General features: G+C 36.1%; 1 protein-coding gene and 1 non-coding gene across 2 annotated transcripts in view; both read left to right on the top strand.

The window, feature by feature from the left end:
- The window catches only part of CARNMT1 (carnosine N-methyltransferase 1), a 44,922-nt gene that overhangs the window by 16,539 nt on the left and 6,752 nt on the right, over positions 1-21,631 (top strand). Inside the window, exons 4-6 of the mRNA XM_045562578.1 lie at positions 8,916-9,056; positions 10,023-10,201; positions 12,317-12,430. Coding sequence (XP_045418534.1) covers positions 8,916-9,056; positions 10,023-10,201; positions 12,317-12,430 — 434 coding nt within the window. The remainder of the gene's footprint in view (positions 1-8,915; positions 9,057-10,022; positions 10,202-12,316; positions 12,431-21,631) is intronic.
- On the top strand, positions 11,940-12,001 carry LOC123646769. Its single transcript, XR_006738022.1, has one exon. It is a non-coding gene; the product is annotated as a U7 small nuclear RNA (small nuclear RNA).

Genomic DNA, 21,631 nt, shown 5'->3' with positions numbered 1-21,631 from the left:
GGTTTTTTTCTGGGCTTTATATTCTATCCCATTGGTCTATATGTTTGCTCTTATGCCAGTACCATACTATTTTAATGCTGTAGTTTTGTAAATTTCAAAGTCGGGAAGTGTGATTCCTCCATCTTTGTTCTTTTTTAAGATTGTTTTGGCTATTTGGGGCCCCTTGCAATTCTGTGTGAATTTTAGGATAGGCTTTTCCATTTTTGCAGAAAAGGCTGTTGGAATTTTGGTAGCGTTTATGTTGAATATGTAGATTGCTTTAGGTATTAATACTACTGACATCTTAAACAGTGTTCAATTTTCTCCTTCATTAATACAGGACTTCTTTCTAGTTATTTAGATCTTTAATTTCTTTCAGCAATATTGTGTAGCTTTCAATGTACAAGTCTTTCCCTTTGGTTAGATTTATTTTTAAGTTTTTAATTCTTTTAGATACTATTATAAAAGAAATTGCTTTCTTAATTTCTTTTTCAGAATTTTCATTGCTGATGTGTACAATCACAACAGATTTCTTTGTGTTGATCTTGTACCCTGCAATCTTACTTAATTTGTTTAGTAGCTCTTAATGCTTTCTTGTGGATTCTTTGGGATTTTCTATATACAGGATCATGTCATACAAAAAGAGATAGTTTTTACCTTTTCCTTTCCAATTTGGCTTTTATTTCCTTATCATGTTTTTGTTCTTAGGGAGAAAGCTTTCAGTCTTTCACAATTGAATATGATGTCAGCTGTGGGTTTTTCATAAATACCCTTTATCATGTTGAGGAATTTTTCCTCTATTGCTAGTTTTCTGAGAGTTTTTCTCATGAAAGGATGTTGGATTTTTGTCAAAGGCCTTTTTTGCATCAGTTGAGGTTATCATACGGTTTTTTTTCTTTCCTTCTATTAATGTGATGTATTACATTGATTTTCTTATGTTGCATTCCTGGGATAAGTTCCACTTAGTCATGATAAATAATCTTTTTAATATGTTGTTGGATTCAATTTGCTAGTATTTTGTTAAGGATTTTTACATCTATATTCATAAGGGACATTGATCTGTAATTTTTTTCTTGTGATGTTGTTACTTGACTTTTTTTTTTTTTGAGACAGAGTCTCACTGTGTTGCCTGGGCTAGAATGCCGTGTCGTCAGCCTAGCTCACAGCAACCTCAAACTCCTGGGCTCAAGCAATCCTCCTGCCTCAGGCTCCCTAGTAGCCGGGACTACAGGCATGTGGCACCATGCCCAGCTAACTTTTTCTATATATTTTTAGTTGTCTGGTTAATTTCTTTCTATTTTTTAGTAGAGACAGAGTCTCGCTCTTGCTCAGGCTGGTCTCGAACTCCTGACCTCGAGTGATCCTCCCACCTCGGCCTCCCAGAGTGTTGGGATTACAGGCGTGAGCCATCATGCCTGGCCTTTACTTGACTTTTGGTATCAAGGTAATGCTGGCCTCAAGTTTGAGAAGGATTGTTAATGTGTTAATTCTTTAATGTTTGGTGGAATTCCCCTGGGAGCACATGTTGTCCAGGATTTTTCTTTGTTAGGAAGGATCTTTGCCTTACCATGGAATATTGAGATGACAACAATCTGCGTTTAAGTCTCTTTATTTAAGATACAAGGAAGCTGAGGCAGGAGGATCATCTGAAGTCGGGAGTTCAAGGCCGGCCTGAGCAGCATAGCGGGACCCTGTCTCTACAAAAAAAAAAAAAAAAAGTTAGCCAGGTATGGTAGCATGCCTGTAGTCTCAGCTACTTAGGCTGAGGCAGGAGGATCGCTTGAGCAGGAGTTTGAGGTTGCAGTGAGCTATGATGATGCCACTGTACTCTGGCCCAGGCAACAGAGCAAGACCTTGTCTCAAAAAAAAAAAAAAAAAAGATACGAAGTCTTCCCTAATAAGACATGGCTTAAGTTGGAATAAATAACTAAAATGGCAGTTCTTAAAGGCTATTCTTGTTTACTTTAATAAATGCTAGTATAGCTTATTTTGTTAATTTTTATCAATAGGAATACATTAAATACTTTACAACTATTAGAATTCTGATCTAATCTTTTATATGTTCTTATTTTTATAGTTTTTATAAATGATTTTAAGTTTCATGAACTTTAATAAACATTGCTCTCTCAATGTGTATGTTCAGTGCTGTGCTCTATAAAGTAGTAGATAATAGCTTAATAGTTTCTATAAAGTCCACGTATCTCTCAAAATTCAAAATGTCTTTATTTCTAAAAGTAGGTTATAATTATTAAGGCACTTTACAATAAATAGGAGTGTACCAAAGTTTGAGTGAATTTCCAAGGCTGAATGTCAACACCGTTTCTGGCACTTAAAACATGACTTTGTTCATAGTGATTATGGAATCATGTATTATCATGCTATCTAATTAGCATAACAATGTCAGCAATACTAAAAGGGCACGCCATTGTTAAAGATACTTAGTGAACTAGCACACATAGTACTATTTTACTGTTGTTTTTCTGCTATTATTATTACTGTTGACAGAATGTAGATTGATGAGGAAAGGATAAATGAACTCTAAATGGTTCTAATAGGTGATTTTAAAAATAAAAGAATAATTAAAAACAGTTTTTGAACACATAAAACATTTTGCAGAGTTCAAAATTTAAAAGGTTTCAAGGGATATGTAGTCTCCTTTCCGTAACTGTTGCCCAGCTATCCAGTTTCCTTCCCTGGAAGTAATTAATGTTATAAAAGTGGACAGGGTGTATATAAACTTTAAATGAAGTGCACTGAAATATCTATCAAACTCTTTTTGCCATTCTTTGACCCAGTGGAAAAATTACATTTACTCCTATATCATTTGTTTTTCTTGTTTAATATAGATTGATTTCCTTGTAGTAGATACGATGCTTTCAAAAAACCTGAACAAGAAAGCTAATGAAAACAGTAAAGGCCATATCCATATTAAAGTCATAGCTTTGCCATAAAAAGTAAACCGGAGGGCCTGGAAAAGGGACATTAATTACAGTCCTTCAGAATCCAGCTTGGTTCTAGGTAAATCTTGGTCAACTTTGGGTCTCTCAGATAAATTTCCAGGATCTTGTTTGTGCCACAGCAAGTACATGGGAATCTGATGTCTTTATATTCAGGTTAGATTTGACTCAAATTTATGTCAACTAGCTTTTCACTGTGTTCTGTTCTTTTTGAAATTTCACTAATGGTATTTTCCAAGTGAACTGCCTATATAAGATAATATATTTACTGGAATATGCATAGAATTACTGTATTTGTGACCTTTAAAATGTTTTTCTTATGGGAACATAGTTGTCTTACCAATTTGTCCAATTTGTCTGTTTACAATTTTTAATATGCCTTAATTTGCAAGCATAAGCAGCTTTGAAGCCAAAGATTGACTGACTGAGTTCTGTATAGGGTCTATTTGTTAATTAAGGAAATGCTGTTTTCATTGTGCTGAATGCCAAATACTTTAGTAATTATTGACCTCTGTTTTATTTTTGTTTTAAGTAGATTTTGAACTCTGCTCTAGTGAGCAGTTGCTCTTTGAAATTAGTTAAATATGTATATATATTTTTAATTTGAAGCATGAACGCAGGGTTTAAACTTCACATGTGAACATAAGCACAATATAACTCTTTTCAGTTGATGGTCTGAATGGTGCGCATTGAGATTTACAGGTTTTCCAAGTGAGTGTCTAATCATTTAAATTGAAGAGTTCAGTGCTGTAAAGCTCATAGTTGCTAAAGAATATGGATTCGTAAGTTTGAGTCCTATCTGAAAGGAGGGATCACATGTAGAATTATGTTCTTTATGAGTCCTGAAAGTTCCTGAACTGTATTTTTCAGATCTGATTTTCATTAGCCCATTCAATTTTAGAATAATTTGAAGTGATATTTTGTTTGTGGGGGGAAATTTATGTCTTTGTATTTCAATATATCTACTCTAGCACTCCAAGAAAGTACTGATGTATTATTGACTGGTGGAATGTATTCTTTTCTTTTACATAGTAAGTATTAGAAAAAAAATACTGTGAGCTTTAAAGCATTTTTTCCACTTAGCTTAAAATAAAGAATGTAAATTATAGTTATGAAAAGATTCTTTTAGCTAAGAATCCATTTTAAAAGAGAAAAATTGGAGGAAATGTAGGCTGCCACATAATGCAGGCAGTAGTTTTAGAGGATGAAGATAGATTTCTCCCTCATTTGAAAGCCCTCCTAGACCAAAGACAAAGTATGTGTTTCAGATTGCTTTCAAATCAAGATTGCAAGTGCTTACAAATCTAGAGCAATAACCCAATGGAAAAACCATTCAACATTTATAACCCAGTATGAAAATGGTGTTAATAGATAGTTCACAGAAAAAGAAATACAAGACAATCTCATAAGAAAATGCAAATGTAAAAACCACATTAAGGTGCCATTTTTCATTTACTGCATTGCAAAGATTTAAAAGTTAGATAACTATCAAGGAAAGTGTGAAGAAACTTAAATATGTTGCTGATAGAAGAATAAATTAGTAAAAAGTCTTAGGTTGAGTAGTTTGGCAATATTTGTCAAAATTCAAATGCAGATCTTTTGATTCTTGCAGCTCAATTTCAGGGAAGCTGTGGAAATGATTTGTGCCAAGGATACTAGTTTTAATATTATAATAGCAAAAGATTGGAAACAGTATAAATGCCCTTAATGAGGAGATTTTGATAAATTATGGTACAATCATGCACTGAAATTAAGTAAGCTCTGTGTACTGCTAGGGAAAGAGATTCAAAATGTATTAGATCAGGGATTGGCAAACGTTTTCTCAAAGTGGCAGATACTTTAGGCTTTGCAGCCAGTACAGTCTCTGTGGGGACATCTTAGCTCTGCTGTCGTGGGAATGCAGTCATAGACAGTTCTTAAGTGAATGGGCATGGCCGTGTATTAGTAAAACTTTATTTACAATACAGATGACTGGCCTGTGGGCCGTAGTTGCTTACCCCTGTATTAAATGAAAAAAGCAAAGTGAAGAACTTGGCATGTAAACTATTATATAACAGAGGTATGGATAAAGTGCTGGAAGCATACAGAAGTGAGTTCAAGGTTTGCCTGGGATAGTAAGAATGATAGATGAAGTGATAATTTATACTGATAAGGTAGTAATTTAAATTGAGTTTCTGTGGATGTGTAGGAGCTCTGAAGATTAAAATAAGAAAGTATTTTCTGGGATCAGTGGGAAGTTGTCTGAAATAAGGAGTCCTTTGTTGAGAGTAGATGAAGAGGTAAGTTGGGATCATATTTTTGAAGGACACTCCTGATTTATATCCCATTTTCTACAATGAACAGAAAAATATTTCAACACTAGCTCTATTAAACCTTGACGTTTTGCCATATTTGCTTCAGATATATAGATATAAATATAGATTTTTTTTTTTTAAAGAAATGTTACAAGTGAAGTTGAAACTGCCCCGCAAACTACCTGGAGCACTCTCCTCTGTCCTTTGGGGTAACCACTAACATGTGTTTGTTTTGTTTTTCTAGTCTTGCATTTCTACATTAACTAAGTGTTTATACACATTGTATTGTTCTGTACATTTTTGAGGTTTCTTTAATGGTTTATAGTGTCATTTCACAATTGTTTTTTGTTCAATGTTACGTATTTATGATTTATGTGTACAGTATAGACGAGCACTGTTCAATAGAAACATAGCTGCAGTCCACAAATGCAGAGCCTGTATGTAATTTTAAATTTTCTAATAGCTATAAACAGAAACAGGTAAAAATAATAATACTTTGATAACCCAGTATTTTTAAAATCTTTCAACATGTAGTCAATGTAAAAGATTATTAATTAGATATTATGATTCCTTTATAGACTAAGTCTTTGGAATATGGTGTGTTACACTTAAGAAACATCTTAATTTGGACTAGCCACATTATAAGTGTTCCATAGCCACATGTAGTTAGTAGTTTTTATTTTATAGGAGAGAGAATATCTGTGATTCAAAGAAAACTACTTTTGGTGCTTAAAAGTTGTATGTGCTACCACCAGGGGTCAGCCAAGTGTCTTAATGGTGACATGACCAGAGAAATTATTTTGTGTTGGAGTTTTCTAATCTACAACTGCAGTGCAAACAAAGATAGTTGTGTGTACGGTAAAGGAAACCTCTATCAAGATCAACATTTACCGCTGGCGAAATAGTTGAAGCAGAAAGGGGGATGGAAATGCAATCCATGGCCTCTTTAGACACATGTGCTGTCTGTGTACAGATGTACCCTTTCTTCTCTATCCCTGTTTGTCTTGATTAAACTGTTGAAACTTTTCCCTGCTATTTTTAGCGGTGTCACATTTGTAGTAAATATACTGCTTCTCTGTATTTGGACCTTATCAACTTGCTAAACTTGTTGGCTGACTTGGTAATTTTTGCCAAGAATCTCAAGAAGGCAACATTTGATTACTGAGTCACATATTGCATGCTTCTTTATTCCAGTTTTTTAAAGTTTCAGCCTGGTTTAAAGTTATCTCCCCTTTACATACTATGTTTAGATTTATATTGTGCCTGTTCTCCACAGAATGCCTTCAAAGAAATGCTCTTGAGTCTAGACTTTGTAAGGATTCATTGCAGAAATTGCCATTTAGAGTATCTTATTTTCATATACATTATAATTAGAGGAAATTCCCATTATGCTGTTAGTATCCCTTGTATAAAGACCGAATGAAGAAAATCTAGCTAAGAACAAAGATTTAGGGGAAAATTTTCTCCAACTCACCCATTCATTGGTTCTTGATCATTTTTTCAGTTCTAGAGGGTTTGTTTTAATGTCTCTTCTTATATGCCCACTTAAATCCCTCTTGTCCTAGTGCAGATAATTTGTAGATCTCTACTAGTGTGTGCTCACTCTTAAGATAGGGCCTGGTTATATTTTGCATTCCGTGGCTTGGTTATAGCCTTTTAAGAGCAGTTTTTTTTTACAAGGTGTTGCTAATATATTTTCTGCCATAAGGTGGGAGTAGAGAGTTCTATGGTTCTGATTAGTTAGGGAGAGTTTGTTAATAGTAGTCATAAAGTTAACATTCCATAATTTACCAAAATAATTGTTGGTATCATTATTAGCATAACTTTCCCTTAAGGTTAGTGTGATTTGTAATTTCTGTATGGTAACTTTTCGTTTGGGTTATCATCCATTCAGAAATGGATTGCTAGTGATTTTTTATAGATTTAAGTACTGTATGAATTTACTTCTAAATCCTTTACCATCTGTTACATTACTTTGATCAGACTTTTTTTTTTAATTCAAAACTGAGAACAGCCACTTGGAGAGTGGGGATGGAAATGCATGTTTTGATTAGGCAGATGGGAACTGAGAAAAGAAAGGTAATTCCAGAGAGCGGGGCTTTTGGTGTGTCTTTAGGGAGTGGGAAAAGAGAGAGTGAAGCCTGGGTGGGGTGCCATCGGGCCAGGTCCTTTATACAAGGAGTAGCACGGAGTCCTAGAGCTAGGAGTATTTCAAATACTAATATTAAAATTATGTATATTCTTGTTAAGTGACTGATATATAGATAAGCCTGAACAAAGCGAAAGGATGGATCCATTCTCTTTTTATTAAAATTAAAGTGTGCACTTGAGTACACACACACAAATTGTATATAATCTGGAGTGAGAAGAAAATGTTTTAGTGAACACTATTACATGGCTACTTGTTATCAGTTTGCCCATATCAAGTATTAAAGGATATCATACTAACCGTAATAGGTCTATTTGTCAGAAATCATTTTTAACAAGTTTTTTTTTATGCTTTATTGTGTATAAAAATGCAACAGTGAAACAAACTAGTCTTTGTTAAGGTTTTCATGCAAACACATGTTCCATATATAGATATATAAGACTGAATGACCTTGGACAAATTCTCATGTTACTGTATTTGTAGACTGAACTTTTGAAAGCCCTTGTATATTTCTTTTTCATTTGAAGTGGGTTATGCAAAAGTTATCATTTGGACTACTAGTAAAATGTGCCCTGTTGCTGTTTAGAGCACACTAAACTTAAAGACCATGTAGTTTAAAGATGAAAAAGAATTGTAAGTGGGAGTAGATTTGGAACTTGATTTGTGAACCGTATTTAGGGTATATAACAGTGAAACTCGTTTTTAATTGCATGATGCCAGCTGATGATGTACATTTTCCTTTGGTTTCCTATAAGAAGACCATTTTAGTTTCCTCAGGATTATATTGATTTACCAAAATTCCTGAGAAAGGGCTTTTCTTTGCTAAGGCTTTTTAGCAGTTCAAAGTAGAATGGTGGATCTTATAGTAAAGGAAATGTGTGGTGATGATGAGATACTAATAAGTGGAAGAGATCAGTTTGGTTGTGAACCTCTGGTGTGGTGTCATATATTTGCCATTGTGTGTGTTCAATTAGAAGGCAGTTCCCCATTTTCATTATGAAACTCTTCCCCCTCCCAAATTCTTTTGCCAACTGAAATATATAAGGTTTTAGAGATATACCTGATACATTAAATTTTACATATATTTAATCTTAGTTACCTAAACCATTGTATTATATACAGAATTTAGAAATAAAGTTATATTTTGTTTTACTGTCCCATATGATGAAGTAATTTTGTTCAAACTCTTCATATTTAATTGGGATCCCTTTGGAATAATTTGTCTTTCTAAGACAGTCATTCAGGTGATGGCTATTAGGAATATGAGTGACTTCATATGTCTTCAGATACAAGGTGACTCCGTTTTTTCTGAAAAATAATTTTTGGGGGATAAAACCTTTACCTGATATCTGAACATATATGATAATTCCTTATAACTCTTATTCTTATATTTAGAAGTATTTCTCAATTTTAAGAAGTCAGAGTCTTAGTGAGCTTTTCTTATTGAATAATTGAGTAAGTTTTTAGTTGTTAATGTGGATTTTGTCTTTTTTTTTCCTTTGAGGGCTTGGACATAATTGCCTTATTTCATTTCAGGGATCCTTCTAAAGTAAATATTCTGGTACCTGGTGCTGGACTAGGAAGACTGGCCTGGGAAATAGCTATGCTAGGTTATGCTTGTCAAGGAAATGAATGGAGTTTTTTTATGCTCTTTTCTTCCAACTTTGTACTCAACAGGTATTTAATTTATTTTTTGCTGGAAATAGTAATTTCTCAGAATCAGATTGAGTTACCTATTCTTGAACAATTCTGAATTTGAAGATAAGTATGTAGTATTTGATTATGATATATATCATAAATGTTTCTTATGTTAAAATCAAAGTGCTTGTACAAATTACCGCTTTAACCAGTTGCCTAGTTAACAGAATGTTAAAACAGGATGGGTAAGTGATTTTTTTTAAAGTGATTGGGCATTCCATGAAAGAAATGATTTCTATACAAAATCTTCTGGACTAGGTATGATCTGGGAAGGATTATTATTTTTTTCATTATTCCTTAAACTTCTTCACCCCTTTGTTTCTTCGGTGAATAACAGTTTAGTGTAGCAGTCATAACTATTTTTTAATCACATTCTTATGAAATGGCCAAGTATGTTCACATGACTGAGTTGGAAAGATTTCTTAGAACTTTTGTGGCCTCTTTTGGAAGGTAGTGGAAATGAGTTTTTATTTTTGAAGCCAGAGACGTGTTACAGAAAAATAAATAGCTGCCTTATGTAAGTACTATGTTGTCTTGGATGGCAGTATGAGTTTTAGGAGGCTGGCAAGAGGGCAAAAAGAAGAGGGTTGTACAAAATAATTAAAATAGCAAACTGTTTTAGTTGAAACCAATACCTTTTTTAAAAAACTAGTTGGACTGTTTTACTTGAGTTTGAAAATACATACATTTTTAAAAGTTTGAATGACCAGCATATTTATATCTCTGAATTTACTTTTTTTTTCTGTCTTTAATCCATGATTTGTTGCTCATCTATATATATACACACATTTTCAGATAATTGGGTAGGGTGTAATAGTGACACTTTAAGTATTAATGAATTATATATGCAAACCTTCAGTCAAACAGATTATACTTTAGTGTTTAAAGTAGATTTTCTTGGTAAAACATTTAGTTAACACTGAATTTTATGCTCATATTTTGCAGATGTTCTGAAATTAATAAATATAAACTTTATCCCTGGATCCATCAGTTTAGCAATAACCGGAGATCAGCTGATCAGATTCGACCCATCTTTTTCCCTGATGTTGACCCCCACAGTCTTCCTCCTGGTTCTAACTTTTCTATGACAGCAGGAGATTTTCAGGAGATTTATTCAGAATGCAGTAAGTCCAAAGCAAGCATTTTAAAGGTCTTGTCCTCTATTCTAAATTAATGAGTTAATTTTATCCTAAGCCAAAGTTTTGGTCATTCATTTTGATGGTAGAATATAAGGTATACTTCAGTGCTAATTTAGAATGTTTTCAAGGTCATGTACAGGGCAATGATAGGAAATATAAAGAAGTATAAGATACCTACAACCAAGAAATTTAGAATCTGTTGAGTCTATTAATATAAGACAGCATGTAAACAAAATTCAAATGAGTAATGAATGCAATAAAGGTGCAGGTTAGTGTGAGAAGGGAACTCTTACGCTGTGAGCAAGCACAGGGAGGAATGGTATTCGAGGCAGGCAGAGATACAAAGATATAATGAATAAAGTGATTGAGGATGGCAGCACAGCTGGACTGGCAGGGAAAGAGAAGATTTAAGGGGAGATATGTCTGGAAAAGTAAGTTCATTCCAAATTATGAAGGACCTTTATAATCAAGCTGTGAAGTTCAGACTTCAGTCTAGCAAACCGCTGACAAAATTTGAATTAGGCATTAGAGAAGGGGAGATTGGCAGTAAAAGGAAATAGAAAAATAGAATGCTGACAGGTCAGCAAGATCATTCACTCAACAGATAATTTGTGTGACTATCTATTAAGTACCAGGTGGTTCTAGACATTTTAAAGAGAACAGTGAACAAAACAAAGCCCCTGTCCACAGGGAACTTCTATTCTAGTAGGGAGAGCCAGGCAGTAAGAAATAAATATTACATTGTGAGGAAGAAGAATGAGGCAGGGTAGAGGGGGGATGTAAGAGTGACTGGAAAAGGCTGCTGCTTTATATAGAGTTGTCAGGGAGGTCTAAGAGCAGAAACTAAAAAGAAAAAATGTCAAGCAGAGAATCTCAAAAGAGTGAAGAGGCAAGCCATTTGGATATTTGTGGAGGGGGGGTAGTTTCAGACAGAGAGAGGGAGTGGAAGGAAGAGGATTAGGGGTTAGAGAAGATGCTTGTTCTGCTATAGGAGGAGGTGGGGTATAGTAAGCAATGGGCCTGGTGGTGGGAGCCAGGAGAGGGTGGGGTGAGGCAGAGTTGTAGACCATAGCAAGAACTTTAAATTGTACTCTGAGGAAGACAGGACGTCATTGGGAGGCTCGGAGCAGGGGAGTAACAACATAAAGTGTTTTTATTTTTTTATTTTTTACAACATAGAAAGTTTTTGTTTATTTTTCTCTGAACTCTGAGATTGAGACAACTTGTACTCTGAAGGATGAAAGGGAGAGGTGGAAGATGTTAGGTATTGGGGATAAGGAGTGAAATAATGGAAAATATCACTTAGGCAAGTAAAAGTCCTTTTCTTCTGGAGCAAAGTTTGAGAGAGCAGATGGTGAGGGTAATCCTACGTGGGATCAAGTTACCGGTTACTGCATCAGCATTTGTACAGACACCACACCACCACTCCTTCAGTTGCATTGCTCTCTCTGTGCCAGGCCACAGCCTCCAGGAATCAAGCAGGGTTCTCACCTGCTGCTTTTGCCTGCTCCTGGCTCCCCTTTTTCCCCCGATTGTCCAAAATCGTGTATGTTTAGGTATTTTTATGTCATTCATTTCTCAGTTGGCAACTGGTGCCTGCTGTCTTTCTGAAACCTACCAGAATTGATAGTTAACACTAGTTTAAGTGCAAATGACTATTATTTTGTCTAAACTGATTTTAAGTGAAGGCTAGAAGTTGACTAGATGATAAAAAAACCTCTCACAGTGTTACAGCTGTTTTAGAATTTGTCTAGCACATTTTCTGGTCCACACTGGAAGGACCCCACCACCACCACCAAAAAAAAAAAAAAAAAAACACTCCGAAAAATATCATTTGGTAATAATATCTAGTGATAGGATATCACAAATGATTTCCAAATTGGTTGCATTGTCAGATTATTAACACCTTTATGAATTACAAAGTATCTCCCATAAGTGATTTTTTGGTTACTTGATTATAGTGTTGAGTTTAACTTCTGTATCCCTCCAGTTAAATGAAATATTAATACTCTGTTAAGAGGTAACTGGCAAGTTTAAAGGATTAATTTTTTTAAAAAGCAAAATAACAACAGATGCAGTAATTTGATTTTTCTTGATTAGATACCTGGGACTGTATTGCCACCTGTTTCTTCATAGACACAGCTCACAATGTAATTGATTATATTGATACAATATGGAAAATACTCAAGCCAGGTGGAATTTGGATAAATCTAGGTAAGTTCTTTAGTATTTATTAAAATTTTACACATTAATCTGAGTACTTATACCTGTTTTACATTTGGTAACTTCACAGTGCCAAATGGTCATGAATGTTATAATTATGTTACACATGTTATAAAACCTCTACAGTTTCCTTTATTTTTATTTTTTGAGATAGAATCTCACTCTGTCACCCTGGCTAGAGTGCAGTGGGGTTATCAGAGCTCACTGTAACCTCAAACTCCTGGGCTCAAGCAATCCTGCATCAGCCTCCTGAGCAGCTGGGACTACAGGCATGTGCCACCATGCCTGGCTAATTTTTCTATTTTTTTTAGAGATGGGTTCTTGCCGTTCCTCAGGCTGGTCTCAAACTCCTGAGGTCAAGCAATCTTCACACCTCAGCCTCACTTACAGGCGTGAGCCACCACGCCCGGCCTTACAGTTTTCTTTAGATTGCATGCTAGCAGTGATGTCTCCAAGGCAGTGGCTCAAAAGTTGTATATTCACACTGAGATCAGTCTTACAATAGTAGTAATTGCAGTGTGTACTAATTATTACTCTGATGGTAGGTAATCATTCCCTCATCATCCCTCTACATCCAGTTCCGTCGAGATGACAGTCCATTCTGTTAAGAAGAAGGTGTTCTTTTTTTCTTTCTGTAATAAAGCATTTGGGGGAAAGATTTTACCTCTCCACGTAATCTTCCCCCCCCAGTACATCCATATACTGGAAAAAGAGTAGGTGTGATAACCTTTGTGATTATTGAGTTTAAGAAAGAACAGGAATATAATTTCATTTATGCAGAAAAACTTATTTACTGCACTCTACTGCTTGATACTAGAAATTAAATGTTGAGTATGACATGGTCCCTTCCTTCCAGAGTCTAAAGAAAATTGCTACTTTTCTCCTTTTTAAAATAAAAGGGATTATAGTGATAATATCAAGGTAAATATACATGTCTTTTTAGTGAGATATATAATCTATGTTCAGAAAAACATCAAGGCTAGAATATAAAGGTTTTCAAGATGAGAGTTATTATACTACATAAAAGGACAGATACATGTTGTTTTGAGCCCTTGGCCTTCAGGGAGGGTCTAGTTTTATAGCTGAGTTCTGTCACCTATTTTTTTTTTTGGAGACAGAGTCTCACTCTGTCACCCAGGTTACAGTACAGTGATGTCATCGTAGCTCACTGCAACCTCAAACTCCTGGGCTCAAGCGATCCTCTTGCATCATCCTCCTGAGTAGCTGGGACTACAGGCGCCCACCACTACGCCCAGCTAATTTTTCTATTTTTAGTAGAGACAGGGTCTTGTTCTTGCTAAGGCTGATCTTGAACTCCTGAGTGCAAGCAGTCTTCCCGCCTTGGCCTCTCAGAGTGCTGGGATTACAGGCATGAGCCACTGTGCCTGGCCATCTACTCTCTTTTTAATGATTTTACTTTACTAGAAATTTTACCGTTAGGACTAATCCCTAGAGGTAGTAGTAAGTCTTTTCCAAACTTCAGTTTAGGACCAGTTGAGAGCAGCTGTAAAATGCAATAAGAAATAAATATCTCAAACCTTAGGTCTTTTAAAAAAGTAGTTATCTTGGGAAATTTTCCCCAAGGAATGACTGAAAGATTTACCTATTGGTATTTGTTCACTGTGGGTTAGGTACTGTGTTGGTCCCTTAATAAATACCTTGTTTATTTCAAAGCAACCAATGTTGAAATAGCACTATTTTATAGTTGAAGAAATTGAGTCTTGGGTTAAATAACTAGCAGAAAGGTCCTATAGCTTATATGTGGCCAGAGCCAACCCCTTGAATACCCTGGGTCAATTTATGACTTAGCATTAAGATGATCCTGTATTTATATGATTAAAGTTTTTGAACCCATTTAGTGCGTTATGGTAAGGTTTTATGTATTTCCAGAGCACTCGCCTTAACTTTGTTGGGAACAACTTTTGTTGATTATTTGTTTTATTGGTTTATCAATATTTTTAAGCTATGTACAGTAATTATAGTACAATACAATAACTGCCTAGAACAAATAAAATTGGCCCCTAGTGAGCATACTGTTTGACTGGTAAGAGTAGATGTGCTACAGCATGGCCTGTGATCTGTCATGGGCGTCAGAAATGACGGAGCACATTGGTTAACGGGAAGTCAATCAGGAGAGCTCCCATGCTGCTTACCACGGAGTTGAGTTTCAAAACAATTTGGAGAATTGGAATATTGGAGAAACATAGTCCTTCAAAATAGTTATTTGGAAGGTTAATACTTTACAAATAAAATGCTTTGCATGTGTATTAAAAAATGTAAAAGCATAATACTCTCAGAATCAATTTTCTCTTAAATATTGGTGTGTCAAGGTATCATCTAATCAGTCTTTTTCACTTTTTATGCCACATACTCATTTTTTACTCCATGTTCCTCCTACTTAATCTCATGGCTTTTCCTACTTTTTCAAGTCCCAATCTGTATCTCTGGTCTAAATATCTCTCTTAGGCTCCAAGTACTTCAAAATCTGTGTCTCAAGAAAATGATTTCCATACCTCCCAGTACCTTTTCTGTTCCATCATCTACTGAGATTTCCCCAACCAAAAAACTGGGAGCTCTTTGTTACCACTTTTATTAGTTTGCATGGGCTGCTATAATGCTACCACAGATTGGTTGGCATAAACAACAGAATTTTATTTTCTCAGTTCTGGAGACTGAAATTCTAAGAATAAGGTCCCTGCCAGACTGGTGTCTGGTGAGGGCTCTCCCGTTGGGTTGAAAGTAGCTACCTTCTTGCTGTATGTTCACGTAGCTTTTCTTTGGTACATGCATGGGAGGAGGAGAGAATGACAGCATGAGTGAGCTCCCTGGTATCTCTTCTTTTGTTTGTTCGTTTGTTTTGAGATAGGGTCTCCCTCTGTCACCCAGGCATGGCACGATCATATTAATAGCTCACTACAGCCTCAAACTCCTCAGCTCAAGGAATCCTCCTGTCTCAGCCTCACAAGTAGGTGGGACTATAGGCTTGCTATCACGCCTGGCTAATTTTTCTATTTTTTGTAGAGCTGGGGTCTCACTACGTTGCTCAGGATGGTCTTAAATTCCTGGCCTCGAGTGATCCTCCCATCTCAGCTTCCCAAAGTGCTAGGATTACAGGTGTGAGCCACCACACTCAGCCTGGTATCTCTTATAAGGATACTAATCCTGCTGGGTAAGACCCCACCCATATGACCTTATTTAACTTTAATTACTTCCTTAAAGGTCCTACCTCCAAATACAGCCGGATTAGGACTGTACTGGGGATTAGGACTTCAGCATATGAACTGGGGGGAAGGGAAGGGGCACAGACATTCAGTCTAGTTCATAATAACCCTCTTTGTCTGCATCTCGTTAGTCTAAAAGTTGTGTCTCTTAAAGCTCCTTAATGGCTCCTGAATCTCTTTCTGTCCCAGGGTTTCTCAACCGAGGCACTGTTGACATTTGGGGAGGGATCATTCTTCAGTGGGGGGAGCTGTCCTGTACATAGTGGGATGGTTAACAGCATCCCTGGCCTCTACATACTAGATTCCAGTAGTTCCTCCCAGTTTTGGCAACCAAATTGTCTATAGACATTGGAAAATGTTCTGGGTGGGAGCAAAATCACCCCCTTGTTGAAAACCATTGCTGTGACTTCATCATTGCTTGCCTTGCCTGGTTTGGGATTACTGTAGTAGTTTCCTTAAAGGTGTCCCTGCCTTCAAGTTGTCTTAAACCCTCCACGCCCCTTTTAGTTCTCCATATTATCACCAGAGTGATCTTGCCAACATGCAAATCTATTCCTGTCAGACTCCCTGCATAAAATTCTCACTTTCTTGATAAGCTGTACTGTTCAGGATTGTATACAATGCCCTTTGTGACCTTTCTTCTGTCTTGTGTCTCAGCTTCATTTTTTTTTTTTTTAACTACTCCTTCCCTGACCTCCTTCCTCTGACTTAGAAAGCCCTATCTCTTTCCCCTCTGTTTTCATTTGGCTTATTCCTGTGTTTTCTTTAACACTTAGCTCAGGGGATCCTGTCAGGTTGAGTTAAGTATTCTGTATTCCTTCTCTTATATTCTCAGTGAATCTGCTATAGCATTTACCACACTGAGGTGCTATCACCTGTATGTTTTTGTTTCCCTTACTAGTCTCTAAGCTCCATCAAGGCAGGATTTTTTTTTTTTTTTGGTAGAGACAGTCTTGCTGTGTTTCAGGCTGGTCTCAAACTGCTGGCCTCAAGTGATCCTCCAGCCTTGGCCTCCCAAAGTGCTGTTATTACAGGTGTGAGCCACCATGCCTGCCCAGAGCAGGGATCTAATGCTTCCTTGTCACCTGGTACAGAGCCAGGTGAATAGTGGATATTTACTAACTTAAAATAGGTATGAATGTATTGTTTCAAAATTTGAAAAGAGGGTGTCTCAGAGGAAAATTGGCTGCCAAGAGATGTGATAAAGTGGCATCTATATTGGTAGATTCATAACATTCTCACGGTTTTGGCTTTAGTCGTGTACACCTGAAGGCTTAATTTTCCCTGTAAACTGAGAGATCAGCCCCTTGGGGATGATTTTACCCTAACTATGCTCACATAGACCAGAATGTCAGTACACTCATATATAATGAGAAATGTAACTGCCAACCATTCTAGAACAAACAGCATTGGAAGTAGAATTATAATGAAAATATTACCCAAATTGCATGAAATCAAAGTTGAAAGGACTATTAACTTATAAAATGCTTTGATGTAGGAGGATTTGAGGTACATTTAACAGTACATCAAGTTGAGAAAGCTAATAAGCTTCGTAAGGAAGCTGTTATACATATGTTCTTTGGGTGAGGTTATGATTTGGCAAAGTGCAGAAGAATGCCTATGAATCCTGTTTTTCAATTTTTCATGCTGACCAGTACCCCTTAAACACATTTATAATTTTTTCTAAAGGGTGTGTAAGAGTGTGTGTCTGTGTGTATACATTGATGCATTTACAGTTAGGTAGTAGAAGAGCAGGCAGTTAACAAAGTGAATCTAACTACATCTGGAAGAATAAACAGGTAAGAGTACCAAAGGAGATCTTTGTAAAGTGTAATGAGAGATGGGTCCTATCAGATTTTAAAGCATTAAAATAAAGCTACAGAATTTTTAAAAACATGAAACATTTCCTATAGAAGGTGGATGATTGAACACATACTCTTTCCTCTTTTCATTGAGACCTTACTACAATGGTAGTAAAAGTATAAAAAGATATAAAACACATGGACAAAGAATGGCAGGGATGTCATTGGGGACAAAAGAATGTAACAATTTTTTAGAAGGTTGGGTAGATAATTAAGTTTTGCAAAGAGAAACCAATGTGAGAGAGCCATCTAACCTGGAATAACCCTGGAAAATAAGGTGCTACATGGAAAAACCCAAGTTGAAAACCTATCTATCTATACATATAGATAGATAGGGAACAGTTGACTCTTATGTGACCAAGTAACCAAGATGCCTACTTTATGTTCATTTTCACTCCGTGCTGAGGTGGGATACCAGAAGTTTAATTAACTGGAAAAGGTGTATAGGAAAGGAGCAGAATTTAAGAAAGCATGGCCTCAAAGAGAGGGTGAAAAGTAGGGCAGAAAAGAAGAGGATTCTCTAAAAGTCTGCTGTGGAAAATGATCAAGCAGTGCCTGTCGGCCCACTCCACCTCTACCCCTACCCTTCCCTACTCTGCCTATAAAACTTTTGCTGGGGTTTGAGTTCCAGTTCTCTGTTTTGCACAGATGCAAGCCATGTTTCTTATCTTGGAGGGGGCATCTCAGTATAGCTACATGAGCTTTCTTTTACTTAGGACTGTATAGTGTATCTTTTTCTGTCTCTTAAATCCTTTCTGTATGTGTGTTTTAGATGTATCTCTTATAAACAGCATACAATAAAATTTTGTTTTATTATCCAATCTAACAGTCTTTGTCTCTTAACTGGAACTTCTAGAGCCTTACAGGTATAAATCGTTTTTAAATCAGTTTGTTACAAATTTGGCAACTGGGACCCCCCACTCCCCACCCCTTTAAGCTGGCTCCTGTCTTTTTAACATAACCCTCACGGTTTGGCACCTCCTTTCTGGTAGCCCATCTTGTAGTTTCTCTGGCAAACTCTGGGATTAGTTATTATTTTAAAGGAACCCCGGTTCCTTTTAGTGTGGAATGGTATATAGAAATGAAAATCTGAGTTCAGCCACTGGAGTAGTATTGCTTCTAGGCCTTTTCAGCAGATGGGTATGATGTATGTGTCTGTGTCTATAAAGGTCGTGAGTTCATACTGCTACCTTTAGTTCCAGGGCAACACTAAGTATAGGTTGGCAGGTAGCTTTCAACAAATGGGATATATCATTCCAGTGGCTTCTAATAGCTTCTGTCACTGGTTATGAAAAATTCTCAGCTTGAAAGGGATCCCACGTGCCAATCTGAGACAAGTTTAGCATTAAAATAAATAATAACTGTCATTATTTCTTCATATACTGCCTCTGCCTAATTCTTTCTCTGTTTCTTCTGGAAATGCAATCAGATGTATTTGAGACCGTCTCATGCTAGCTTCTATGTATCTTAATCAATTCCCTTGCTATCTGTCTCTCTGTGCTGCATTCAGATAGTTTATTCTGACCTGTCTTCACATTCACAAATTCTCTCTTTAATTATATAGTCTAAAATCAGTTTATTCTGACCTGTCTTCACATTCACAAATTCTCTCTTTAATTATATAGTCTAAAATCTATGCATCCATTAGTTTTTAGTTTTGGTTATCATATATTCTATTTGTCTTTCTTTAGTCAGCTATGTCACTTTTGATTTTCCTTCCCTGCATATATTTTCAAGGTAGTCTTTTGTTTGATAATATTGAGCATGTTGTATCTGGTAATTCTAATATCTCAGGTCTTTGCAGGTCATTTTCTGCTTTCTCCTGTTTTTGCTGATTCTTGCTCATGGTTCCTTATTTCTCTGGGCTGATGACATTAACTATTTATTGCTGATTATTCTTGGGAAATCACTTTTGGACTTCCTGAGGCCTAGGTTGAAGTGTTTTCCCCTAAGAGAATTTGTATTTGCTTCTGCCAGGAGTTTGGAACATTGTCAGACCAGAATTGTTTTAAAGTAAGATCAGGGCTGGAAGTATATTGGACCACTTACATGATGTTAAGTTAGGCTACAAATGTACTCTAGGGTTAAACCATGATTTCCAACCACTACCCCTCCCTTTACAAAGTTTAGTTCAGTTTTTCCTGTAGTCTCCTGGGGCTAAAGACCTAAGTAAGTTTGCCTATTTCTCACTGTCACCTTAAAGACAGCTCTTACTATTCCTGCCATCATGGTGGGTGGGTGATCGATCTCTCAGACTCTCCACCTGTGTGGTGGGCCCAGGGCTTTATCTTGTGTCCCAATGGCCCAAACAGTTTATCAAATTGCAGATCAGTTTCATCTGGATAGTCAAATACCCTTAGGGCAAAAATGGCATTCAGGTATACCACTGGTTAATTCTCTGAGTTTCTGGTAATCTCTTACTAACTTGCCAACTTAACTTTGTGTTTATAAAATTTTAAAAAATAAATTTCATGCTCAACTTTAGTTGTTTTCAATAGGAGCATTGGTCTGAATAACCTAACCTACCTCTATACAGGAAGCAAAGTTGCTTTATATATTTTTGTGTTTTTTATTTCTTTTACAATAATCTTTATTTAACATTTTTAGAAATTATTATTTTTTATTTATTTTTGAGATAGGGTTTCACTCTGTTGCCCAGGAGTGCTGTGGTGCATCCACAGCTCACTGCAACCTTGAACTCCTGGGCTCAAGCGATCTTCTCACTTCAGCCTCTTGAGTAGCTGGGACTACAGGTGCACCACCATACCTGGCTAATTTTTTAAATTTTTTGTAGAGATGAGGTCTTGCTATGTTGCCCAGGCTGGTCTCAAACTCCTGGGCTCAAGTGATTATCCTGCCTTGGCCTTCCAAAGCATAGGGATTATAGGTGTGAGAGACCTTGCCCAGCCTAAAAAAATTATTTAAAAAAGGAAAATGAAACTACCCAGAAGTAAAATAGGCAGACAACATAAATATACAAACTGTAAAAGAATAAATGTAAATGATACATTAGAAAAAAAAGTTCACCCTCATTGCTAGTCAAATAAATATAAATGAGCAACCATTTTTCACCTATCACATTGGCTAGGCTTTTAAAAAGTTTTTACATGAAGCTTAGATAAATACAATGAGATGGGATATGCTCATATGCTGCTAGTGGGAATATAAAGTGATATACCTTTCTTCCAGATAAACAATGACATTATAAAATAATATATGGAAAAATCTGAGCAATTATACATTTGGTCAGGGGTTGGGAAACTACAGCCTATAGGCCAAGTTTGGCACCTATTTTTGTATGGCCCTACCAGCTAAGAGTAATTTTTACATTATTTAAGGGTTGGGGGAAAACACGAATTAAGTACATGTGATAGAGACTGCATGTGGCCCACAAAGCCTAAAATATTTGCCATCTGGCCTTTTACATAATTACATTCACTATCATAGATGTATTAATTATATTTATAGAAGTCTGTCAGAAGAATAATCAGATATGGGCAGACTAAAGACTGATTAAATGGACATAAGTTCTCAGCAGAAACTTTGAACCTACATTTCTAACAGTAAGTAGAATGGATAAATAGTCATAAGACATCCACACAGTGAAGCCATTTTCCAGAAATAATTAATGAAATAGGGAAATGTTCCTAATGAAGTGTAAGATGCAAAACTTATGTGTAATATTTCATACTATGCATCAAAGAAAGACTGCAAGGAGATACATTAAATTTTCAAGTGCTTATCTGTGAGTAATGTTAGGATTAGAGATGATTTTGTTTTTCATGCTTTCTCTTATTGTCTCAGTTTTTTGTTATGAGCTTACATTATACTTATGGTCAAAGAAATAATTATATCTTTGCAACTTCTGTTATGTCCACTAAAAAATATGAAGAGAGCCAAGCACAGTGGCATGTGCCTGTAATCCCAGCTACTCAGGGGGCTGAGGTGGGAGGATCACTTGAGTCCAAGCGGTTGAATCCAGCCTGGGCAACATAGTGAGACCCCCATCTCTTAAAAAAAAATTAAAATTTTAAAAAAGCATATGAAGAAACATGACAGTTGAAAAAATAAAGGACTCTTTGAGGGATATGTCCACGGCTTTTTTTTTA

The sequence above is a fragment of the Lemur catta genome, chromosome 10 (genome assembly GCF_020740605.2).
Source record: "Lemur catta isolate mLemCat1 chromosome 10, mLemCat1.pri, whole genome shotgun sequence".
NCBI classification, from domain to species: Eukaryota; Metazoa; Chordata; class Mammalia; order Primates; family Lemuridae; genus Lemur; species Lemur catta.
The sequence above is the reverse complement of the archived record's forward strand: the minus strand, read 5'-3'. Positions and strand labels throughout refer to the sequence as shown.